The sequence below is a fragment of the Hyperolius riggenbachi genome, chromosome 12 (assembly GCF_040937935.1).
Source record: "Hyperolius riggenbachi isolate aHypRig1 chromosome 12, aHypRig1.pri, whole genome shotgun sequence".
Taxonomy (NCBI): Eukaryota; Metazoa; Chordata; class Amphibia; order Anura; family Hyperoliidae; genus Hyperolius; species Hyperolius riggenbachi.
The window spans coordinates 211,583,143-211,609,736 of NC_090657.1; the positions used below are offsets into that span (position 1 = coordinate 211,583,143).

The 26,594-nt window shown below is 48.7% G+C and overlaps 1 protein-coding gene across 2 annotated transcripts in view; it reads left to right on the top strand.

The window, feature by feature from the left end:
* The window catches only part of RPTOR (regulatory associated protein of MTOR complex 1), a 411,258-nt gene that overhangs the window by 373,716 nt on the left and 10,948 nt on the right, over positions 1–26,594 (top strand). For both annotated transcript variants that reach the window (XM_068263876.1, XM_068263877.1), the window contains 6 exons: positions 7,065–7,175; positions 7,375–7,480; positions 14,443–14,557; positions 16,420–16,544; positions 18,115–18,219; positions 22,010–22,054. In XM_068263876.1, the coding sequence (XP_068119977.1) occupies positions 7,065–7,175; positions 7,375–7,480; positions 14,443–14,557; positions 16,420–16,544; positions 18,115–18,219; positions 22,010–22,054 (607 nt within the window). The remainder of the gene's footprint in view (positions 1–7,064; positions 7,176–7,374; positions 7,481–14,442; positions 14,558–16,419; positions 16,545–18,114; positions 18,220–22,009; positions 22,055–26,594) is intronic.

The window sequence follows — 26,594 nt, forward strand, 5'->3', positions numbered from 1 at the left end:
TCTCTTCATAGGGGATTCTCAGCACGGCTTTTATTCTTTATAAAGATATTCCCTAAAAAGGATTTAAACAATGATGCTGGCCACCTTCCCCGCTCGCTACACAGTTTTTTGACAGTTGGACAGAGCAACTGCCATTCACTAAGTGCTTTTGAAAATAAATATATCCCTGAGAATCCCCTATAAAGAGATGGACCTGTCAAAAACCTGTCACTTCTGTCAGATTTCTACTACCTACTGTAAGTGACAGCAACATAAAAAAGTAATTTATGGCTTATTTTACTCTGGAAAAAATGTATTTATTTGTCTGTTTGCACATATTTTACATTTTACAGTTTTTTGCTGTAGCGCCACTTTAAACATCTTGCAGAATGTAGGAGAATAAAATGCCTAGTTGTGGAAGGATAACTTCTTATTTGCGTTATGCAATAACCTGTATAAATAAGAGCAGTTACGGAACTGCATTATGGGGGCGGATGTACAACCTGCGCTGGTTTGGTGTGGCAGAGAGTTTCCTCGTCTCTCTCCCTCTCTCAGGGTCTCTCGGTTCCACTCCTCTCCTCGTCTCTCTCGTAGAGTCTCTCAGCCGCGCTCCTCTCCTCGTCTCTCTCGCAGGGTGTGTCAGCCGCGCTCCTCTCCTTGTCTCTCGCAGGGTCTCTCAGCCCTGATCCTCTCATCGTCTCTCTCGCAGGGTGTCTCAGCCTCTCTCCTCTCCTTGTCTCTCTCGTATGGTCTTTTAGATGCACTCATCTCTCTCACAAGGTGTGTCAGCTGCGCTCCTCTACTTGTCTCTCTCACAGGGTGTCTCAGCCGCACTCCTCCCCCCTCTCGCAGGGTCTCTCAGCCGCGCTCCTATTCTCGTATCTCTTGTAGGGTCCTTTAGCTGCGCCCCTCTCCTTGTCTCTCTCGGAGGGTGTGTCAGCCGCGCTCCTCTCCTTGTCTCTCTCGCAGGGTCTCTCAGCCCTGATCCTCTCATCGTCTCTCTCGCAGGGTGTCTCAGCCTCTCTCCTCTCCTTGTCTCTCTCGTATGGTCTTTTAGTTGCACTCCTCTCCTCGTCTCTCTCACAGGGTGTGTCAGCTGCGCTCCTCTCCTTGTCTCTCTCGCAGGGTGTATCAGCCGCACTCCTCCCCCCTCTCGCAGGGTCTCTCAGCCGCGCTCCTATTCTCATATCTCTTGTAGGGTCCTTTAGCTGCGCTCCTCTCCTCGTCTCTCTCGCATGGTCTCTCAGCCGCGCTCCTCTACTCGTCTCTTTCACAGGTTCTCTCAGCCACGCTCCTTTCCTTGTCTTTCTCGCAGGGTCTCTCAGCCACGCTCCTTTACTCGTTCCTCTCGCAGGGTCTCTCAGCTGTGCTCCTCTCCTTGTCTTTCTCGCTGGGTCTCTCAGCTGCACTCCTCTCCTTGTTCCTCTTGCAGGGTCTCTCAGCTGCACTCCTCTCCTCATCCCTCTCGCAGGTTCTCTCAGCTGCGCTCCTCTCCTCATCCCTCTCGCAGGTTCTCTCAGCTGTGCTCCTCTCCTCGTCTCCCTTGCAGGGTCTCTCAGCTACGCTCCTCTCCTAGTCTCTCTTGCAGGGTCTCCCAGCTGTGCGCCTCTCCTCGTCTCTCTTGCAGGGTCTCCCAGCTGTGCTCATCTATCTTTCAGGATCTTTCAGCCATGCTTCTGTCTCGCATGGTCTCTGAGCCGTGCCCCTCTCCTCCTCTCTCCCACAGGGTCTCTCAGCTGCGCCCCTCTCCTCCTCTCTCCCGCAGGGTCTCTCAGCCGCGCCCCTCTCCTCCTCTCTCCCGCAGAGTCTCTCAGCCGTGCCCCTCTCCTCTCTCCCGCAGGGTCTCTCAGCCGCTCTCCTCTCCTCCTCCCTCTCACAGGGTCTCTCAGCCGCTCTCCTCTCCTCCTCCCTCTCACAGGGTCTCTCAGCCGCGCTCCTCTCCTCCTCCCTCGCAGGGTCTCTCAGCCGCGCTCCTCTCCTCCTCCCTCTCGCAGGGTCTCTCAGCCATGCTCCTCTCCTCCTCCCTTTTGCAGGGTCTCTCAGCCCCGCTCCTCTCCTCCTCCCTCTCGCAGGGTCTCTCAGCCGTGCTCCTCTCCTCCTCCCTCTCGCAGGGTCCCTCAGCCGCGCTCCTCTCCTCCTCCCTCTCGCAGGGTATCTCAGCCGCGCTCCTCTCCTCCTCCGTCTCGCAGGGTATCTCAGCCGCGCTCCTCTCCTCCTCCGTCTCGCAGGGTATCTCAGCCGCGCTCCTCTCCTCCTCCCTCTCGCAGGGTATCTCAGCCGCGCTCCTCTCCTCCTCCCTCTCGCAGGGTATCTCAGCCGCGCTCCTCTCCTCCTACCTCTCGCAGGGTCTCTCAGCCGCGCTCCTCTCCTCCTACCTCTCGCAGGGTCTCTCAGCCGCGCTCCTCTCCTTCTCGCAGGGTCCCTCAGCCATGCTCCTCTCCTCCTCCCTTTTGCAGGGTCTCTCAGCCCCGCTCCTCTCCTCCTCCCTCTCGCAGGGTCTCTCAGCCGCGCTCCTCTCCTCCTCCCTCTCGCAGGGTCCCTCAGCCGCGCTCCTCTCCTCCTCCCTCTCACAGGGTATCTCAGCCGCGCTCCTCTCCTCCTCCCTCTCGCAGGGTATCTCAGCCGCGCTCCTCTCCTCCTCCCTCTCGCAGGGTATCTCAGCCGCGCTCCTCTCCTCCTACCTCTCTCAGAGTCTCTCAGCCGCGCTCCTCTCCTCCTACCTCTCGCAGGGTCTCTCAGCCGCGCTCCTCTCCTTCTCGCAGGGTCCCTCAGCCGCGCTCCTCTCCATATCCCTCTCGCAGGGTCTCTCAGCCGCGCTCCTCTCCTCATCCCTCTCGCAGGGTCCCTCAGCCGTGCTCCTCTCCTCCTCCCTCTCGCAGGACCTCTTACCCGCTCTCCTCCCTCTCGCAGGGTCTCTCAGCTGCGCTCCTCTCCTCCTCCCTCTCGCAGGGTCTCTCAGCCGTGCGCCTCTCCTCCTCCCTTTCGCTGGGTCTCTCAGCCGCGCTCCTCTCCTCCTCCCTCTCGCAGGGTCTATTACCCGCTCTCCTCCTCCCTCTCGCAGGGTCTCTCAGCCGCGTTCCTCTCCTCCTCCGTCTCGCAGGGTCTTTCAGCCGTGCGCCTCTCCTCCTCCCTCTCGCAGGGTCTCTCAGCCGTGCTCCTCTCCTCCTCCATCACAGGGTCTCTCAGCCGCGCTCCTCTCCTCCTCCCTCTCACAGGGTCTCTCAGCCGCGCTCCTCTCCTCCTCCCTCTCGGAGGGTCTCTTACCCGCTCTCCTCCTCCCTTTCACAGGGTCTTAGCCGCGTTCCTCTCCTCCTCCCTCTCGCGGGGTCTCTCAGCCGTGCTCCTCCCTCGCAGGGTCTCTCAGCCGTGCTCCTCACCTCCTCCCTCTCGCAGGGTCTCTCAGCCGCGCTGCTTTCCTCCTTCCTCTCGCAGGATCTCAGCCGCGCTCCTCCTCCCTCTCGCAGAATCTCTCAGCCGCGCTCCTCTCCTCCTCCCTCTCGCAGGGTCTCTCAGCCGCGCTCCTCTCCTCCTCCATCGCAGGGTCTCTCAGCCGCGCTCCTCTCCTCCTCCCTCTCGCAGGGTCCCTCAGCCGCGCTCCTCTCCTCCTCCCTCTCACAGGGTATCTCAGCCGCGCTCCTCTCCTCCTCCCTCTCGCAGGGTATCTCAGCCGCGCTCCTCTCCTCCTCCCTCTCGCAGGGTATCTCAGCCGCGCTCCTCTCCTCCTACCTCTCTCAGAGTCTCTCAGCCGCGCTCCTCTCCTCCTACCTCTCGCAGGGTCTCTCAGCCGCGCTCCTCTCCTTCTCGCAGGGTCCCTCAGCCGCGCTCCTCTCCATATCCCTCTCGCAGGGTCTCTCAGCCGCGCTCCTCTCCTCATCCCTCTCGCAGGGTCCCTCAGCCGTGCTCCTCTCCTCCTCCCTCTCGCAGGACCTCTTACCCGCTCTCCTCCCTCTCGCAGGGTCTCTCAGCTGCGCTCCTCTCCTCCTCCCTCTCGCAGGGTCTCTCAGCCGTGCGCCTCTCCTCCTCCCTTTCGCTGGGTCTCTCAGCCGCGCTCCTCTCCTCCTCCCTCTCGCAGGGTCTATTACCCGCTCTCCTCCTCCCTCTCGCAGGGTCTCTCAGCCGCGTTCCTCTCCTCCTCCGTCTCGCAGGGTCTTTCAGCCGTGCGCCTCTCCTCCTCCCTCTCGCAGGGTCTCTCAGCCGTGCTCCTCTCCTCCTCCATCACAGGGTCTCTCAGCCGCGCTCCTCTCCTCCTCCCTCTCACAGGGTCTCTCAGCCGCGCTCCTCTCCTCCTCCCTCTCGGAGGGTCTCTTACCCGCTCTCCTCCTCCCTTTCACAGGGTCTTAGCCGCGTTCCTCTCCTCCTCCCTCTCGCGGGGTCTCTCAGCCGTGCTCCTCCCTCGCAGGGTCTCTCAGCCGTGCTCCTCACCTCCTCCCTCTCGCAGGGTCTCTCAGCCGCGCTGCTTTCCTCCTTCCTCTCGCAGGATCTCAGCCGCGCTCCTCCTCCCTCTCGCAGAATCTCTCAGCCGCGCTCCTCTCCTCCTCCCTCTCGCAGGGTCTCTCAGCCGCGCTCCTCTCCTCCTCCATCGCAGGGTCTCTCAGCCGCGCTCCTCTCCTCCTCCCTCTCGCAGGGTCTCTTACCCGCTCTCCTCCTCCCTCTCGCAGGGTCTCTCAGCCGCGCTCCTCTCCCCCTCCCTCTCGCAGGGTCTCTCAGCCGCGCTCCTCTCCTCCTCCCTCTCGGAGGGTCTCTTACCCGCTCTCCTCTCCTCCTCCCTCTTGCAGGGTCTCTCAGCCGTGTTCCTCTCCTCCTCCCTCTCGCAGGGTCTCTCAGCCGTGCTCCTCTCCTCCCTCGCAGGGTCTCTCAGCCACGCTCCTCTCCTCCTCCCTCTCGCGGGGTCTCTCAGCTGTGCTCCTCCCTTGCAGGGTCTCTCAGCCGTGCTCCTCTCCTCCTCCCTCTCGCAGGGTCTCTCAGCCGCGCTGCTGTCCTCCTCCCTCTCGCAGGGTCTCTCAGCCGCGCTGCTCTCCTCCTCCCTCTCGCAGGGTCTCTCAGCCGCGCTGCTCTCCTCCTCCCTCTCGCAGGATCTCAGCCGCGCTGCTCTCCTCCTCCCTCTCGCAGGATCTCAGCCGCGCTGCTCTCCTCCTCCCTCTCGCAGGATCTCAGCCGCACTCCTCTCCTCCTCCCTCTCGCAGGATCTCTCAGCCGCGCTCCTCTCCTCCTACCTATCGCAGGGTGTCTCAGCCGCGCTCCTCTCCTCCTCCCTATCGCAGGGTGTCTCAGCCGCGCTCCTCCCTCTCTCATGGTCTCTCAGCCACGCTCCTCTCCTCCTCTCCTCCTCCCTCTCTCAGGGTCTCTCAGCCGCGCTCCTCTCCTCCTCCCTCTCAGGGTCTCTCAGCCGCGCTCCTCTCCTCCTCCCTCTCGCAGGGTCTCTCAGCCGCGCTCCTCTCCTCCTCCCTCTGCACTCTGAGCTCGCAGCTCTCCCCGCTTTCTCAAAGCCAACTGTGGCTCATACATATTTTATTCTGTTTCAGCTGCTCGTTCAGTGAATATTCATTCTCCATGCTACACGCGCTGCGCGGCTCCTGGCCCAGATTCTGAGGAGCAGCGTCTGCATATTAAAGGCCCATCATTCCACATGCTTACCGAAATCCTTGTCCCTCCTGGGGACTCCATTCATAAGATCTGCCCACAAGTATTCACAGTTCTGTGGCACTGGCTTCTACTAATTCAAATAATGGCAGCTTTCTCTGCCAATGTTGTGCTGTTATCTAAAGTATATTAATGGTGGAGATCAGTACAAACAGCTGCAGGGAGATTCTGCCATTACGGGAGTGGAGGAGACACAAACCACTACATGGAGAACTCACCATTGTGGGAGGGGAGGCAACACAAACTACTGCAGGGAGATCTCATTATTGTGGGAGTGGAGGAGACACAAACTACTGCAGGGAAATCTCACCATTGTGAGAGTGGAGGAGACACAAACCACTACAAGAAGAACTCACCATTGAGGGCGGGGAGGAGACACAAACTACTGCAGGGAAATCTCACCATTGTGAGAGTGGAGGAGACACAAACCACTACAAGAAGAACTCACCATTGAGGGAGGGGAGGAGACACAAACTACTGCAGGGAGATCTCACCATTGTGGGAGGTAAGGAGACACAAACTACTGCAGGGAAACCTCACTATTGTAGGAGGGGAGGAGACACAAGCTACTGCAGGGAAATCTCACCATTGTGGGAGGGGAGGAGAGACAAACCACTAAAAGGAGAACTCACCATTGAGGGAGGGGAGGAGACGCGAACTACTTCAGGGAAATCTCACCATTGTGGGAGGGGAGGAGACACCAACTACTGCAAGGAGATCTCACCAATGTGGGAGGGGAGAAGACAGCAATTACTGCAGGGAAATCTCACCTTTGGGGGGGGGGGGGGGGGGGGGGGAGCAAACTACTGCAGGGAAATCTCACCGTTGTGAGAGTGAAGGAGACACAAACCACTACAAGGAGAACTCACCGTTGAGGGAGGGGAGGAGACACAAACTACTGCAGGGAGATCTCACCATTGTGGGAGGGAAGGAGACACAAACTACTGCAGGTAAAACCTCACTATTGTGGGAGGGGAGGAGACACAAGCTACTGCAGGGGGTCTCACCATTGTGCAAGGGGAGGAGATGCACACTACTGCAGGGAGAGCTCACTATTGTGGGAGGGGAGGAGACGCAAACTACTGCAGGGAGATATCAACATTGTGGCAGGAGAGGAGATATTTCTACAGCTTATACCTAATTTAAAACCACAGAGGTGAAGATACCCAGGATAGATAAAACTCAAACAGGATACAAATGAAAAAAAGGTAGAGGTGGCTTACCTCTCCAACAACACAACCAATCAGGGGTAGAAATAATTTTTTATTAGCAGAGGCAACGCGTTTCATGGGTACAAGTCCACTTCCTCAGGCCAATAACAGTGCCTAGAAAATTAATAAGAGGCTCTCAGAACTTCTGGCCTGAATACGTGTCGCATATAAACTACAAAACACAATGGAATACCTGATCTGTTTTTCGCTAACCAATGACCTCCTCTTCCTTAGACGGCAGAAGATGGGGATGACGTCATAGTCCACAAAGGCTTTATATCGGGATCGCTGCAGACGGGCTTCTGCGACTGGAGTGGCAAGTACTTCGCCCAGCCGGTAATGAAGGTATTCCCAGAATATGAAGTGGAAGTGTTTTCGTTCCTGCTGTGTCTGTATGCACCCTTCTCTGCACTGTCACTATGCGGCAGATACTCTAGCATTGTTCCAGGGGCTCATGTTATTTTCCCTTAGGCCAATGCAATGTTCATTCTCCGCCTCGCCCTGCAGCAATATCTGTTGATGCATCTGCCTTGTGTCTCCCCAGATGCCGGAGGAACAGGACGTGGAGAGCCAGGTGCGCAAGGAACGAGAGTGGCGCTTCATGCGCAATGCTAATGTCAGGAGAGATGCGCAAAGCCTTATCCAGAAAGGTGAGAGAATACAAGGCTGCTCCGTTATATATACTTGTGATAAATGAGTATATATAACACTCCCATGATGCCTTGGGAGATTTCCCTTCTTTGCTCCTGCCTAAGCTCTGTAAGGCCCTGGTACTTTCAATTATTATTGAAATCGCTGCCAATGACCCTTCATGGAGTATGCGGGTCAACAGATATTGAATACTATGAGCACATTGATTAGGTAAACTCTCCTACTACAGGGAGGTGGTAACATTGGTGATTGATTGGTTAATCACAATTGAAAGTGTGGATCGGGCTTTAGGGTGCGTACACCCATTTAATTTTGCTGGCCAATAATTGGTCAATCTTACCACCTTCATGTAGTAGGGGGGCAACAGATTTTGAATACTATGGACATATTGTGCAGGTAAGCTTTCATACTACATGGTGGTAAAATTGGCCAATGAAATGTGGATGTGTGTACAAACCCTAAAGCCTGCTACACACCTTCAATTTTGATTGGCTGATTTTATCACCCGAAAACCTGGTAAACACCAATTCACCAAATCGGGTCTTTTCAGCGCTGGGACACAGACACGTAGCACCTGTTATCAGCACTGCTATAGCAGCAATGCTATCAGTAATGTGGGTGACCAGACCTCGAATTACGTGTACTCCCCCCCCCCCCCCCCTCCCCGATAGCAAATTGTGTAGGTAAGCTCTTAGGGCACCCATACATCTATCGACTTGGCAGCCGATCGACCATCCGATTAGATAATGATCTAATCAGATGAAAATCGGTGCCGACAAGTGCGTGCCCAATCGGCAATGTGTTTACTTTGGGACTGAGTATGTCGATCGGACATACTGCAAGATGTGGGGCCGTTGTGGTTGATCGGGTGTACAGCGATATCTGGACGAGCGACAAAACCCTCCGCGCGGTTTCCCTAGTGTATAAACGTACATGTAAGTGTGCATTTATACATCACCTGTCTTGTGTCGCGGTGCCCGTCCGTCTACTAAATACATACATACTGTCAGCGCATAGCACACGGTGTATGTGTGTGACGTCACACGCACCATGCCGGCGGCGTGTGTGCAGCTGATGGAAGAACAGTGGTTTCCAAAGACAGACGGCCACCGTGACTGAGGATAGGTCATGTATGAATGCACATTTATAAACTAGGGAGCCAGCGGACTCCGACGATTCCTCACAGATTTCAGCATAAAATTGGTCGGGAATTGGCCTGCTGTGTATGGGCAGCTGACAGTGAGAGGGATATGTAGGCTGCCATATTTCCTTTTAAAGCGGGATTGTCACCATAAAAATCAAATTTCAACAGCAACAGGTCTGAGTGCATTAAGTGATAAAGATGCTAATTCTGCATTTAAAACTTTTTCTGCTGTTATGGTTTGGAGTTATCATATACCTTAGGAGCACTGGCCCTTTAATAGGATACATAGCAGGAAATCAAAGCCACAAGGGGGCAGCCTTGGGCTTGAAAAGACATCACAGAAGGCTGACTCCGCATTAATCATTACGGGGCAAAGCTAGACTGAATGCTCAGTCGGGGATTCTTATCAGGGCTGATAACAAGAAGACTGAGCAGTGAAAAATGAAACAAAGAGCAGAGTAGGTGTTTACTGTCATGTTCCCATTGATATATATGGTAAAATACATGAGGGTGCTTCGTCTCTGGTTCACTTTAAGTCCATCCCTGCGTCCCGATATGAGAAGCAGCGTGCCAGATTTCCTTTTAACACAAAGTTGCACTTATTCTTCTTTATTAGGTTAGATTCCATTTCCTAATTGTAGCGCAGTTATCCTGCCGCCCCTGAGGCCGTTAATGGGATTTGCTGTGATTTATAATCCGTTCTCTCTGCTTTCCCGAATTTCCCCGCCACCGGTGCCCGGTTACATCAGCGGGATAACATTTCTACATACTGTGCGCCAAGTATGTGTGAGCGTATCAGAGCGGCGCCCGTCCCGCCAGCCTGAGATAATCTGAGCTGACAAGTGTCCAGTCAGGGATCAATATCTGTCCAGGAAGGCAGGACGCAGCTCTGCCAGGAGCCAAAATATCCCCGGAGGCGAGAGAAGCGTTATCACGCCCGCTAATGTTTCCTCCGCACGCCGCCACAGTCAGACTGCATTCTCAGAGTGATTCATAGATCTGCTCTATCAGGTGCTTATTTGCAATAATTAAAGGGAGGATCCAAGTTCCACTTACCCCCGGGGCTTCCTCCAACCCCTGGCAGCCAATATGTCCCTCGCCGCAGCTCCGGGGCCCCTCCTTTGGAGATGCCGACCTCGCCCCTTAAAGTGGACCTGAACTCTTGCACAGGACAGAAGGAAACAGAGAAATGCACCCTGTATGTATTTGGAAAGTTAATCCTGTCTAATTTCCCCTCATCTGTGACTAATCACAACTGTAATTTGATCTATCGGCTTTGTCAGCTGGCTGCCTCTGCAGAGCACAGATGTTACCAATACTGTATGTCTGCTTCCATGAAAGCAGGAAGTAGACACTGCAGATTTGTTGCAGGATTTGTATCAGCTGTAACAAAGAAATATTTTTCTTTAAAGGGAACCTGAAGTGAGGAAAATTATTTAAAATAAACATATGATGTAGCTGCAAATGATTATTACATACTAACCTCACCGTCCGTTCCTCTCAGAAGCTCACCATTTTCTTCTTACAGTGATCCCTTCCAGTTCTGACAATATTTTGTCAGAACTGAAATATATCAGTTGCTGTCAGTTATATATCAGCAGCTGTCAGTTACAACTGAATGTGCAAGGTAATGTCCATGTTTCTATATGGCTCCTGTGGGTGATATTACAGTTTAACAGTGTGCTGACCAGGAAGCTGTTAGGAGGTAATGGCCATTTTTAAAATGGACGACAGAGAAATTCATTGATTACAGCGGACATATGGGATGCAGGAGAGGAGAAAGAGATTGAGGAGTAGACTACACAGGAGGCAAGTATGACCTGTGTATGTTTATTTTGACTTTTTATTTTCAGTTCAGGTTCTCTTTAAGGGTTGTTATGCTGCACTTATCTTTAGAGCAGAGAGGAGGATCTGAGTGTATGTCCGCTTTACGCCTGGTATACACTTTCAGCTATGACTGGCCAATCACTGAGCAGTTTACCACCTCCATGTAGTACAGGGGTCTCAAACTCGCGGCCCGTGGGCCATTTGCGGCCCTCGATACAATATTTTGTGGCCCTCGCCGGCAAAAGCTTCCTCATAGTTCGCTTCAGTGCTCCCAAGTAATCCACTGCATCCCCGCCGCTAAACGAGGGCTACAGAGCCCCCAAATCGCCCGGGGGGCAATCCGCCGGCATTTCCTGGAAGGGGCAGAGCTTTCAGCTTCAGCTCTGCCCCTCCTGACGTCAAACGTCGCACGGATCGCCGCCTCTCCCCGCCCCTCTCTGTGAAGGAAGAGTGAGAGGGGCGGGCAGAGGCGGCGTGAAATTCCTTATGCGGCCCAACCTCATCCTGACTTTGACTCCTGCGGCCCCCCAGGTAAATTGAGTTTAAGACCCCTGATAGGATGAGAGCTTGCCAACACAATGTGCTCATAGCATTCAATATCTGTTGGCCCCCATACTACATGCACATGGTGGTGGTAAAATTGGCCAGTCACTGGCCAATCAAAATGAAGGGTGTGTACCAGGGTTTAGTATGTGGCCATTTGTTACCGCTTCAATTTTGTTCTCATTTACCATCTTAACTGATTAGTCCCTGCAGAGTTCCAAGTCCTTTTGAACCCAAATTTGCTTTAATAATACTTGGGAGTAATGGTGTGTACACACTTGAAAGATAAATGAAAGATCACAGACCAATTTTACCTCCTTCCATGTAGTATGAGAGCCATACCTACACAGTCTATTCTATGGAGCTGAACTCCCCATCAGACAGACATCTTTGCAAGATGCTGCACACAAAGATGCTGTACACATTCAACAGAGCAGTATCTGCAAAAGATCCGTTCCTGCCAAAGATCCGTTCCTGCAAAATGCATTCATAATCTATGATATCTGCAGATCCTCATACACACCTTGTTTAACAGACGTTCATCTGCAGATCAGATCCACCAGGATGGATTTTCAGATCTGCAGATAATTGTCTGATCTGCAGATGAATGTCTGTTAAACAAGGTGTGTATGAGGATCTGCAGATACCATAGGCTATGAATGCATTTTGCAGGAACAGATCTTTTGCAGGAACAGATCTTTTGCAGATACTGATCTGTTGCATGTGTGCAGCATTTTGCAAAGATTTCTATCTGATGGGGAGTTCAGCTCCATAGAAAAGACTGTGAAGTTATGGCTCTCATACTACATGGAAGGGGGTAAAATTGGTCTGTGATCTTTCATTTATCTTTCAAGTGTGTGTATAGCATAAGTCCAAAGTAGACTCGTTTCAGAAAATTAGTAGGATCCTCATTGGAGTTAGCCACCACACTCGGTAACAAATCAATTTGTATGTAGGAGGATCAGCTTTTATTCATGACACAACATCAAAAGTAATTTTGAGCAAAAATCAATATCAAACTTTATTATATCAAAAATGACAAAAAAAATTCTGTTAAAAGATCTTAGTTTGTCAAAAAAAAAAAAAAAAGCCAAGAAGGCGGAGAATCAGAATGGGATTCTGATTTTGCAGCTCACAGGTTGCTGGAACAGCCATCAGAGAGGTACAGATGCATCTAGTTGGAACAGATGCCCTATTGTTCATTTCCTTTGCCATCTTGTTTTGGGGGGTGTGTCCGCTCATCGACCCGCCCCTAATTCATATATGCTTTGTAAAGCTTGATGAAAGCGGTCTGAAACTGACATAACATTCAATGGGCTTGATTCACTATGCGGTGCTAACCTACTTAGCACGTCTAAAGTCTTTAGGCGTGCTAACCAGGGTGCTAAGTAGGTTAGCACCGGATTTCTCAATCAGATCGCGCACTAAGTACCACACGCAAAGTCCTATGCGCGCGCTAAGTCCCATAGGCTTTAATGGGCACCTCACGCGGAGCGCCCTGCGCTCTGTGCAGTACGTGCGCAAAACTGCGCGTGATGCGTTTCGCACGCAAATTAGCACGCGAAAAGCTCTTTTAGACGTGCTAAGGGGCTTTTCACAGGCGTGCTAACAGTTAGCACCGCTTTGTGAATCAAGCCCCATGTGTTTCCCTACTTATTACTCGCACAGTTATCATATTTGCTTTTGTGCACAAGTAATATTGTCTGTTTACAAATTACACGTTTCCAAAGTGTAGTTTATCTTGCCCTTAAAGCTGTTGCATTTTATTCCACCTGTTTTTTGTTATATATTAAAGAAAACCTGTAACTTCAAAAAGTTCCCCTGGGGGGTACTCACCTCGGATCCGATCAAGGCTTCCCCTCGTCCTTCTGTGTCCCATGGCGGTCTCACTTTGCCCCTCCGAACAGCGGGGATGTAAATATTTACCGCTCCAGCGCAGGCACAGTATTGGCTTTCCGCTCGGAGATAGGCGGAAATAGACGATCGCTGTCGCTCTGCTCTACTGCGCAGGTGCAAGTCTCTGGCGCCTGTGTAGTAGAGCGGTCCCGACAAAGATCAGCTATTTCCGCCTATCTCCGTGCTGAGAGCTGCAACAGCACCCCTGCTGGAGCCAGGGAAGGTAAGTATATCAAGCCTTGTCAGGCTTGTCAAGCCAGGATTGCGGGACGCTTTGGGGGAGCCAGCGCTGGATTGCCTGCAGCTACAGGGATGGGGGAAGCCTCATTGGGACCCTGAGGCTTCCCCCCTCCGGAGGAGAGTACCCCACAGGGGATTTTTTTTTATTACAGAGTTTAAACTCTTCTACTGAGCTGGCCTGAACTGTGTGTGCGCTTTAAAGCAGACAGCTTCTCAGAGAGTGTTTTTACTTGTTACACACAAATGTATCAACATTGGAATGTAAACAACGATTATCTCTAGTCTGGATGCTTTGCATAGCAGGACAAAGTGCTGTGTTTAAAGGGGCACTATGGCGAAAAAATTTAAAATATGTGCAAACATAGACAAATAAGAAGTACATTTTTTCCAGAGTAAAATGAGCCATAAATGACTTTTCTCCTATGTTGCTGTCACTTACAGTAGGTAGTAGAAATCTGACAGAAGTGACAGGGTTTGGACTAGTTCATCTCTTCATAGGGGATTCCCAGCAAGCCTTTTATTCTTTATAAAGATATTCCCTAAAAAGGATTTAAACAATGATGCTGGCCACCTTCCCCGCTCGCTACACAGGTTTTTGGCAGTTGCTCTAACTGCCATTCACTAAACACTTTTGAAAATTAATAAATCCCGGAGAGTCCCCCATGAAGAGATGGACTAGTCCTAAACCTGTCGCTTCTGACAGATTTCTACTACTTACTGTAAGTGACAGCATGTAGGAGAAAAGTAATTTATGGCTCATTTTACTGTGGAAAAAAACATACTTCTTATTTGTATATGTTTGCACATATTTTAAATTTTACAATTTTTCACCATAGTTCCCCTTTAACCATTTCAGTGATGTTCTGCTACAATTTTTTTCTGGGATAGTAGCTTTAAAGCTGTAAAAAATCATTTAGAGCGGAGTAGAAATGCCGACTTTCAGACCACTTGAAGGGTCAAACTGACCCGAAATGGACTAGTGTCGTTACCTGAAACTGTCTGTGTAATAACTATATACAACAAAGCACTTCCTGTTTGTTTTGCACATCCTGTTTTTTGACAAACTAAGATCTTTTAACTGAAATTTTTGCGGTTTTTGATATAATAAAGTTTAATGCTGATTTTTGCACAAAATTACTTTTTATGTGGGCTCACTAATACAAACTGATCCTCCTACGTATAAATTGAACCTGAATTTACGTAATTCCGTTTTTTTCTGACCATCTATAGTGGTAACTCTTGGAAGCGCCACGTCTTGTGAAGACGTTACGATTTATACTTCTGATATGATTTAATTGTTCGTTTTTTCAGGGATCACAAAATTGGATGACCAGATATTTATTAACCGAAATCCAGGCGTTCCGTCTGTGGTGAAGTTCCATCCGTTCACCTCCTGCATCGCCGTCGCTGACAAAGACAGTATATGGTAAGATGGCGCTAAACTGCGCTGCTACTCATATAGTGCCAGATCGCCAGTAACAAACCGCTATTTATATAAAGGGTTAGTGGACTCACACTATACAAATCAACCCCAAATGCAACTATGATGTTGATCACAAGATAATTTAGGGCTGGTTTAGCCTATTTAGGGCTCAATTCACAAAGCATTAGCACATGTGACAAAGCAGAAACCAACTGGTTTTAACAAACATTTTGTCAAATGTCTGGCTGTTACCGCATGGAATACTGAAATTACTGATTTGTGAGGTAAACTACTGACTTGTAAGGTAAATTACTGACTAGAGAAGCTACATGCCGGAAGTGTGGCCATTTCCGGCACATAGCCCGGCCCCCTTCTGGACGAGTGCTGTGCCACTTTTTTGGCACTCTATCTCCAATAGAGTGTGCCATGGCACTCCTCTGTAAGGGGGCGGAGCTAAGCCCCGGAAGTGGCCGCATGGAGGGTCTCGGAGGCTGTGTTACACGAAGAAGAAAACCTTGGCAAGTCATAACTTTGGAGGAGAACACAATACATGCCGTGTATATTTTTAGCTCTGTAGTTTCTCTAAACTATTCAGGAAAGTAAGAAAGAGAATGAAAACATTATTTTTTTTCCTAAATTCACGTGTTGTTAAAGCCAATGGGAATCCATTATTAAATTTAAAAAAGTCAGATACTCACCTAAGGAGCGAGAAAGCTCTGGTCCTAATGAGCCTTCCCTCTCCTCTCCTGGTGCCCCCAGTGCTGCGCTGGCTCCCCCGTTCAAATCCCCTGTTGGGGGGGGGAACTTCGGTAGTCTTCGGGAGCTGAATCCTCCCAAAGACAGGTGGCTCCATACTGCGCACGTGTGAGTGCTACATAGAGGGCGCTCGCGCGTGCCCAGTGTAGAGCGGCCCTTCTTCGGGAGCACTCGGGCTCCCGAAGCATTTCTGAAGCCTCCCTTCGGCGGGGAAACAGCGGTATTTGACCAAAACGGACGAATACCGCTACGGGGGAGCCAGGGCAACAACGGGGACCTGGAGAGGAGAGGGAATGCTCCATGGGACCCAGACCTTTCTCTCCTTAGGTGAGTATCTGACTTTTTTATTTCATTATGTTCCCATTCACTTTAAACGAATCCACTGTATTATTGTGTAGTAATTCAAAAAAATTAATAAAATGCTATTGGCTTTGAGCTCATACATATTTTGTGTTATTTTACACAGCTTGGACTTGCTCTTTACTTGCAGTGTTCTCCCTAGAATTTTTTTCCAGTCGGGTGGCAAGAAAAAGTAGCCGGGTGGGGCGTGATAACAGAATGCAGGGCCGACGCTTCTCTGCATACAGCAGAGGAGAAGATGAGCTGATGACAGCCGGGTGGTCACCAAAACTAGCCGTGTGGAGCACCCGGCTAAAAGAGCCTGGGGAGAACACTGTACTTGTCAGGAATGTTATCTGTATCAGATCTGGCTTCCATTTTGCATGCATTGCAACAATTCACTCAATACCGAATGAAATACCTTGTGAGGTAGAAGTCTTTGTGAATTGTTATGCAGTTGTTTGAGAATTTACCAAACAGGTTTCCGCTTGTTGGGAAATCTTAGGGAAAACTAAAAAAAAACAACATTGTTTTACCTCATGAGGTAATTTACCTTACATGACGCTTTTGCCATATAGTGTAAATGAGCCCTTAGTGTAAATTATTGATACACATCATTTGTGTATTAATATGCAGACTATTCTTTGGCTTCACCTAGAAGGGAGTTTATTATAAAAGTGTGAATTGATGGCATTTTTCAGTGTAGCAGTGGTTTTGGGACAACATTCTAATTTGTAGTGTGACCAGAGATCTCTTTGTTTGTGGCACAGTTTCTGGGACTGGGAGAAGGGAGAGAAGCTGGATTATTTCCACAATGGGAACCCTCGCTACACTCGCATCACCGCCATGGAGTATCTGAATGGACAGGATTGCTCGCTCCTGCTCACGGCTACAGGTATGTCATGTGTGCGGCTTGATTTGTAGAAGAGAAGCTGTGTGTCAAGGTGGCTCGCTTGTGACCGGCTGCCTGTGGCTGGATAGTGTAATGGTTAAGGGCTCCGCCTCTGACACAGAGAGACCAGAGGTTTAATCTCAGCTCTTCCTATTTAGTGAGGAGCCCTTGGGCAAGACTCCCACATTCTAGAATGCGTCCTGGTGGCTGCAGCTGTGGTGCTTTGAGTGCACTAGGAGAAAAGAGCTATATAAATGTTCTGTGTCTTGTCTGAGGACCTGTCACTTGCACACAGCGTTACATCACTCCTTTGTCCGCATGGGTTGCTAGAATTTTCCTGTGTGCCTTATACTGGCACACAAGCCTATACAAATATAAACTGCTCAACTGTATTATAAACGTAGGATAGCATTCTTCTCCGTTTTACTGGCCTTTGATAGGTGTGTATGCAAAATGGGCGCTGCGGATGCCAAAGCACATCACAACACATTCAAGTGCATTAAGTGTAAAAGGGCACTAACCCAATTCTCACACGCACCCTCCCTCTACCGATGCCTAACCGACATTACCCTCCAACTGATGGCTAACCCTAGCCAATCCCCCCTACTGATGCCTAACCCTAGCCAATCCCCCCTACTGATGCCTAACCCTAGCCAATCCCCCCTACTGATGCCTAACCCTAGCCAATCCCCCCTACTGATGCCTAACCCAAGCCAATCCCCCCTACTGATGCCTAACCCAAGTCAGTCTCCCCTACTGATGCCTAACCCTAACAGACTCCCCTCCCACTCACTGATCCCATCTTAACCCTTCCTCCCCCTCCAAGATACCGAACCCTAATCACCTCCCAACCCCAGTACTGCAAATTTGCCAATTATTGCACCACCTTCGCCACTGTACACAAAATATATTGGGTGATGTGGAAGTTTGGGCACCCCTGTTGTTTGCATTCAAGGGCACTTTGGACGCCTGGGACTGCCCACAATGTAAACTGTGGCTACAAATATGGGGCCCTTTGCCGATAACATTGGTCATGTGATGGGTACATCAGTCTGGCGCCTACATACAGCCGTCTAGCATGTACAGAATGGCTGATGTATCCAGAGATTTCCCAGCATGCACCGCACTCCTGTGTACCGCATAGGTCACATGATGGGTGGAGCAGTCTCTGACATTTACATACAACAGTCTGGCATGCACAGAATTCCCAGCATGCACCACACTCCTGTGTACTGCATAGGTCACATGATGGGTGGAGCAGTCTCTGACGCCTACACACAGTAGTCTGGCATGCACAGAATGGCCAATGTCTGAATATATATCAGAGATTTTCCAGCATGCACCAGTCTTGATTACTGCATAGCACAGGTGCACTCTCTGATGTCTACCTACAGCAGTCTGGCATGCACTGAATGGCCGATGTCTGAATATATATCGGAGATTTCCCAGCATGCACCGCACTCCTGATTACCGCATAGGTCACATGATGGGTGTAGCAGTCTATGACGCCTACACACAGTAGTCTGGCATGCACAGAATGGCAGATGTCTGAATATATGTCTCGTCTCTACAGATGATGGCGCTATACGGGTGTGGAAGAACTTTGCTGACCTGGAGAAGAACCCAGAGATGGTGACGGCCTGGCAGGGTCTCTCCGACATGCTTCCGTCTACACGAGGTGAGAGAAGGGGTCATAATATGCACGGGATTGGTGTTTTTTAGCTGATGCAGACTGATATGGTGGTCTGGTTACTGTCCCATTCATCAATACCAGTTGGGGGATGCTTAAAGAGAATCTGTATTGTTAAAATCGCACAAAAGTAAACATACCAGTGTGTTAGGGGACATCTCCTATTACCCTCTGTCACAATTTCGCCGCTCCCCGCCGCATTAAAAGTGGTTAAAACAGTTTTAAAAAGTTTGTTTATAAACAAACAAAATGGCCACCAAAACAGGAAGTAGGTTGATGTACAGTATGTCCATACATTCATACACAAGCAGGCTGTATACACCCTTCCTTTTGAATCTCAAGAGATCATTTGTGTGTTTCTTTCCCCCTGCATCTCTCATGCACTGATGTTTCAGGCTGCTCTTTTCTTCCTGCAAACAGCTTTGCCCTTGTCTGAATTTCCTCAGTATGTGAAAGCCCAGCCAACTCAGAGGACGATTTATCCAGCTTGTAAAAGATAAGAGAGAAGCTGCCCTAATCTAAATAATACACAGGCAGTGTGCATAGAGGGGCCTGGAAGGGGGAGTTCATAGCAGAACCACAACACTGAAGAACTTGGCAGCCTTCCAGACACAGGGCGACAAGTCTGACAGGGGAAAGATACATTGATTTATTACAGAGACTGTGATAGTAGAAAGTGCTGCAGTAAGCCAGAACACATTAGAATAGCTTTTGGAACTTGTAGGATGATAAAAAATAGGATGCAATTTTTGTTACGGAGTCTCTTTAAGTGGGAGGTCTGTAAAGTGGTTCCCCTAGATCTTTAAAGTGAACCTAAAGCCAAGAAAAAAAAAATGAGATGAACTCACCTGGGGCTTCCCTCAGCCCCCTGCAGCTGATCGGTGCCCTCACAGCTCCGCTCCGATGGTCCAGGACCCGCCGGCGAACACTTACGGTTTGGCCGTCACCGGCCGACAGGCATGGGAACGCGAGTGATTGTTCGCGTTCCCAGCCTGTATATCGCCCCCTATGCTGCTATCGTCGCCAGGGACCGGGACGGACCTGCGGCAAACGGCTGCGGCGAGGGACAACCTGGGAGCTTGGTTACTTTACGTTGCCTGATGACTCCATTAACATCTCATTGACTATTTATGCTGATCACTACCCAGCTACAATGACAACCATGAAAATCATATCCTGCCAAGTGTAGAACACATTTTGATAATTTTACTTTACGTTGCCTGATGACTCCTTTAAAGAAAACTTGTAACCCAAAAAAAGGTGCCACGTTGGATACTTACCTCAGGAGGGGGAAGCCTAATGAGGCTTCCCCTGTCCTCCTCCGTCCACAGTGATCTCCTTGGGCCTCTCTGAATAGCGGGGATGTAAATATTTACCTTCCCGGCCCCAGCGCAGGCGCAGTAGTGGCTCTCGGCTCGGGGTCAAGCGGAAATGGCTGATCCCAGTTTGGTTCGCTCTACTGCTCAGGTGCAAGTCACCTACACAGTACGGCGGACCCGACTACTGCGCCTGTGCTGGAGCGGGGAAGGTAAATGACAAATTGTCCGCTGTGGCTTCAGACGGGCAAAGCGTGGGACGGAGGAGGATAGGGAAGCCTCGATAGGATCCAGAGGCTTCCCCGTCCCATGGTAAGTACCCCCAGGGGCACTTTTTGTTTCACTAGTTTTTTATTGAAAAGTTTTACAATAACAAGGAAAAAGTTATATATCAGAACAATACTTACAGAGAGGTCCAGGAGCACTTTTTACAGTGTTTCTTTCCGAATTTGGAAATGCATGCAAATGTAATACTAATTCTGTGCAATGTGGACTGGGGACTATCACACGCACTTCCTGGTGGTTTTGTGTCTCAATTCCAAATGCATGAAATCTGCCTGCAAGCTAGAACTATGTCACTGAGCACCTCTAGGGATAGGGAACAATTCTCCTAACATGCAAACCTTTAGACGTAAAGAGGCTTAGAGAGAAACTTAACTGAGAGGGGATATGGATGTTTCGGTTTAAACAATACCAGTTGCTGGCAGTCCTGCTGGTCTCTCTGTCTGCATTTGTGGCTGACTCGCACACCTGAAACAAGCATGCAGCTAATCCAGTCTGACTTCAGTCAGAGCACCTGATTTGCATGCTTGTTCAGGGGCTGTAGCTAAAAGCATTAGAGACACAGGATCAGCAGGAGAGTCGGGCAACTGGTATTATTTTAAAAAAAGGAAAAATCCAGTTTAGGTTCCCCATAAAGAGAACCTGAAGTGAGAGGGATATTGAGGCTGCCATGGCTATTTCCTTTTAAGCAATACCAGTTGTCTGGCTGCCCTGCTGATCCTCTGCCTCTAATACTTTAAGCCATAGACCCTGAACAAGCATGCAGCAGATCAGGTGTTTAAGACATTATTGTCAGATCTAATAAGATTAGCTGTATGCTTGTTTCTGGTGTTATTCAAATACTTTTGCAGCCAAATAGACTATCAGGGCAGCGAAGTAACTGGTATTGCTTAACAGGAAATAAATATTGCAGTCTCCATATCCCTCTCACTTCAGTTGCCCTTTAAATAGTGCATATTGCCCTTCCGTCCTGCTGAGTCTTTGCCTCTTCTAGCCATAGCTCTCAAACGAGCATTCTGATCAGAGGTTTCTGACTGGATTAGCTGCATACTTGTTTCTGGTGTGATTCAGGCACTACTGCAGCCAAATAGATCAGCAGGACTGCCAGGCAACTGGTATTGTTTAAAAGGAGATAGATAATGACAGCCTCCATATTACTCTCAATTCAGGTGCACTTTAAAGCGGGATTGTCAGCCACAAAATCAAATTCCATTTACCCACTGCTCTGTGTTTATATGTAGGCTACATGCAGTCTGCAATGCAAGAATTCCAATATAATCATAAATGTTTCTGCTGTGATGAATCTTAGCTCATACAGCTTGGCTCTATTCTGGTACATTGCCGAGTAGAGGGAAGCTTGTTATCTCCCCTCCCACATACCTGCTCCTCACTCATTGGCTGAGGGCAGTTCAGTGTGATTGGAGGCTAAAAAGGGAAATACATCTCACCCCTCTGCAGAAGCTGCTGAAATACGATCTATGCCGTGCTCACGTGTTTACAAAGCAAGCTAGATATGACAGTGCAGTTTCTAGGAGAAAAAAAATAAGAGTAAGGGAGGAAATTACCGTACATTAGGGATCGGCTTCAGTCAGTGGCAGTAAAGATGGAAAATGCCTGGAACAGTTTTCTTTTTACTTACTAAATAAATTTAACTTAAATCAAAATGTGACAGTACAATACATGTGTTATGTAAGTAGAACAAGTATATTTACTTATATATGTTTTATTCCCTGGGATAGTATAGCTGTCCCTGCTGCTTTAAAGGGGAACTGAAGTAAGAGGTATACGGAGGCTGCCATATTTATTTCCTTTTAAGCAATACCAGTTGCCTGGCAGCCCTGCTGGTCTGTTTGGCTGCAGTAGTATCTGAATAACACCAGAAACAAGCATGCAGCTAATCTTGTCAGATCTGGCTTTAAAGTCAGAAACACCTGATCTGCTGCATGCTTGTTCAGGGGCTATGGCTAATAGTATTAGAGGCAGAGGATCAGCTGGGCTGCCAGGCAACTGGTATCGATTAAAAGGAAATAAATATGGCAGCCTCTGTATACCTCTTACTTCGGTTGCCCTTTAAGAAAGCTTTTCTTCTATATTTAGTTTTGACTTTATTAGTTCCATATGTAGATGTCATCCCTCCTGTGTTACTAACCTGCCTTCCTTTCTCCCTTCCCGCTCCCTAGGCTTGACCCGCCGAGTTTCCATCTACCTGGACAAGAGTAAACAAGGTGCTGATCTCCCTCCTCCCCCTCCCTATTCAGCGGCTGCCGGGGAGCCATTTTGTCAGCTCGTTTAAAGGGAAGCGGCTGTTTAACGGGAACATGTCAGATTGCGCTGATCAATAATGTAACATGACGGATGCGGAGCGCGGAACACGAGGCGCCCGCCGTTCCCTTTATTGCTAATTATTATAATATCGATAGCAGGCCTGCAGTGTGACTGAGGCCGGGACGGAGTCATCCAGCTCAGAGCCGCGTGCCGCCATCGCTCCTCGCGCTGACAGCGCCATTATTAGCCGCTGAGGCCCTCCGGTTGCTATGGCAGTGATACAGCTCTGTATCCGTCATGTTACTGATTAGCTCTGGGCTGACCTGACAGCAGCTCGTTAAGGAGCCAATAAAGACAGTCGGTTTTGTGCTCCTGTTTTTCCATGTGGAAGGTTTTTGTGAGTTTTGGAAATATCGAGTCTACAGCCTAATTTACACCATTCCGCTTACTAAAGCCAGAACTGAAAAAAAGGCAAATTCTCTATGGCCCCATTCACACTGGGAATCGCAAAACGCTACGAAAAGCACTAGAGTTTTGCAAAGTAATTTTCCTGTGATTTTTCACTGTACAGGAAAGCGATTTTGGAGTGATTGTGTTTTGAGATTCTTTAACATTAAGGCTGTTTTCACAGTGGGACGTTACAGGCGCACGTTAGAGCAGCCAGTAACGCAGCCCAACTCACAACTAATGAAAAATCAATGGGCTGTTCAGAGTGCCCACATTGCGTTACATTGTAAGGCTGCACGTTCTATGAAAGTGCAGCATGCTGTGCGTTATACGCGTTTTAGCCACGTTAGACTGTTTGCACATGCTCAGTAATGTTGTTTTATTTATTTTTTTGTGTGCAGGAGGAGGGGAGAGTCCGCTATTTTGCCTAGCCACATGACTAATTAATATTCACTGTACTGCAATTCTGGTTCTCTGCTTGCTAGCAATGATTCATATGAATCATTCTTGGTTCTCTGCCTGCTAGCAATGATTCATATGAATCATTCTCGGTTCTCTGCCTGCTAGCAATGATTTATATGAATCATTCTCGGTTCTCTTCCTGCTAGCAATGATTCATATGAATCATTCTTGGTTCTCTGCCTGCTAGCAATGATTCATATGAATCATTCTCGGTTCTCTGCCTGCTAGCAATGATTTATATGAATCATTCTCGGTTCTCTGCCTGCTAGCAATGATTCATATGAATCATTCTCGGTTCTCTGCCTGCTAGCAATGATTCATATGAATCATTCTCTGCCTGCTAGTAATTATTCATATGAATCATTCTCGGTTCTCTGCCTGCTAGCAATGATTCATATGAATCATTCTCTGGCTGCTAGCAATGATTCGTATGAATCATTGCCGATTCTATCGAACGAAAACGGGGCACCAAGAGCCGCATAACGCGGCTCCATGTAGCGTCCACCTTTAGTACCACCATGCGTTGCGTTAGGGGAATGTTATGCGACCTTAACGTCCACTGCAATGCAACGTCCCAATGTGTAAGAGCCCTAAAGAGACCCGGTAACCAAAAAAAACCCCTCTGGAGTATACTTACCTCGGGTGGGGGAAGCCTAAGGGTCCCAATGAGGCTTCCCCATCCTCTGCAGCTTGGGGGAATCCAGCGCTGGTACCCCCGAAAGTCCCTTGACAAGGGTGCGCAGGTGCGAGTAATATTTACCTATCTGCTATTCTGCACAGGTGCACTTCATTCGGGTAAGGCATATACAGGTAGTCCCCGGTTTACAGACGCCCGACTTAGGAACGACCCGCCAATGCGAGCGGCGCAATCCCGTCGCGATGATGTCATTTCCATGGGGGAAGTTTGAAGAAGCGGTTTCAAGCATCTCAACTTAAGAACAGATTCAAGTTAAGAACAAATCAACAGTCCCTATCTCGTTCTTTAACTGGGGACTACCTGTATAGCCAAACACGATCGCATCTGCATTACAGATTTTCTTTAAAGTGGATCTGAGATAAACTTTTACTCATTGCATAATTGTGTCCCTTTCCTATAGTTTATAGGGCATTCCTCAAGCCAAATACTTTTTTGTTTTTGTTTTAATACATTAACCACTTTACCCCCGCCCGTACGGATTTCTCCGTCCCTTTTTCCATCCTTTAAACCCCAGGGACGGAGAAATCCGTACTTTGCACACTCCCGCCGCTGCCCGCGCTCCCGCTAGTAAACACGCCGCCGCCCGCTCACCCAGAGATCAACGAACGGGAAAATCCATTCCCGTTCGTTGATCTAAGCCCCGCAATGATCTGCTGCCGCTCGGCTGAGCAGCGCGATCATTGTGAGCAATAACAAACTCCCAGCCTCTTTCTACTTCCTGCAAGCGTCCGGAAGGACGCTTGCAGGTCGCATGAAACAAAAAGTTACTGTTGCCATCTTGTGGCCAAATAGTAAAACTACACCCTAAGCATTTTTTACACACAAATAAACTAGTTATACACACAAAATTAACTCCTTACCTCCCACACTCCCCATTTTATTTTATTTTTGTAATTAAAAAAAAAAATTACAATTTAAAAAAAATACATAAATAGTTACCTTAGGGACTGAACTTTTTAAATATTTATGTCGAGGGTATAACACTGTTACTTTATAAACTATGGCCTTGTAATTAGGGATGGACGCAAAACTGAAAAAATGCACCTTTATTTCCAATTAAAATATTGGCGGCAAACATTGTGATAGGGCCATAATTTAAACGGTTTTATAACCGGGATAAATAGGCATGTACATTTAATGGGTTTTAATTACAGTAGCATGCATTATTTAAAAACTATAAAGGCCGAAAACTGAAAAATAATAAAAAATTTTCCCACATTTTTTCCTATTTTCCCATTAAAACACATTTAGAATAAAATTATTCTTGGCATAATGTCCCACCTAAAGAAAGCCTAATTGGTGGCGAAAAAAACAAGATATAGTTCATTTAATTGCGATAAGTAATGATATAATTATAGACGAATGAATGGAAGGAGCGCTGAAAGGTGAAAATTGCTCTGGTGGTCAGGGGGTAAAACCCCTCAGTTGAGAAGTGGTTAATTCCCTATAAACTAAACAAGCCTCGCCCACAGTTTTCAGAGTGCCAAGTCATTTTCAGACAGTAGCAAGGGCTCATGGGAGCTCAGTCTGGGCAGGAGGAGGAGGTTACTAGCCATTGATTTCAAAGGCAGAAGGGAGGAGCGTGGAGGAGAGGGGACTGAATTTACACACAAGAAAGCTGATAGCATCTCCAGCTCTTAGCCTGTGACAATATGACAAAAAGAACATGGCTGCCCTCATTGTATCACAGGAATAAATAATCATAAACTGTTGACGCTGTTTGCAGCTAGATTTGCTGTGTAACCTATCTAAACTTTAGATAAGATATATAGACAAGTTACTTGTTATAGTTTTTTATCTCGGATCCTCTTTAAATGCAATCACTCCAAAAATACTGCATGCATCATGTTTGCAATTGCAGCAAAATCTCATCACTAGTGATCACTACATAGTGAACACTGCCACTGATTTGCATTGCCATAGCGCTTTTTCAGGCACTAGCCATTTAGGGCCCGTTCTAACTTGTAGTCGCAATACACTAGCGTTTAGCGCTAACGTTTTGTGCTGGTGATTTTAGCACGGTAAAATCACTGTACACTCTCGCGATTTTTGAGCAAATGCAATTAGCGGTTTTTGCATTCTAATCATGATCGCAATAAAATTCTGCATGTAGAGCGTTTTGCAATTGCTGCTCATCGCAAATCTATGGCATTGAGATCACTGCCACGTACTTAAAATTGTGATAGCGATCGCCGGCAGTTAGCGTTAATCGCCCGCTAATTGCCCCAGTGAGAACGGGCCCTTACAGACTAGCAGAAATCGCCAGTAAAGCGCTCCAGTGTTAATGAGGCCTTAAGGAGCCCATAAACATCCCCGAATGACTTTCCAATTCAATAATTTGATCGAATCAGAGGAGAATTGGTACCGCAGTATGGCCACCCGCCGTCACCGCGATCGCCTGTACCACATGGGACATCACAAGGGATGGTTAATGAGATGCAAATAATTTCGAGCTGATGCAGGATTATGCAAATGTATGCAACATGGACCAATAAAATCCTGCTGAGGTAAAATTCGATTGGTCCATAATCAAGCTGCATACATTTGAGTACAATATATGCATAATCCTGCATCAACTCAAAATAATTTGCATTTTGTTGACCATCCCTAGACATCACTACACACCTGCTGCCAAGTGATACAGGCGCTCACTGTGACGCAGAACACCAGAGAAGGCTAGGTGTCTCGCCGACACTCGCAACAATTTGACACTTGGGGGTCAGGCAGGCAGGCGATGGCGCTAGGCTGATTTCTAAAAAATGTAGTGCTGATATCTATTGGAAATTGATCTGCGGCGTATGGGCAGGCAACAGATCCCTATCTGAATCAATTCAATCAGAAAGGGATCTCTTTCATGGTTGATATGTCCATACATCGAGTGATATATGGCTACC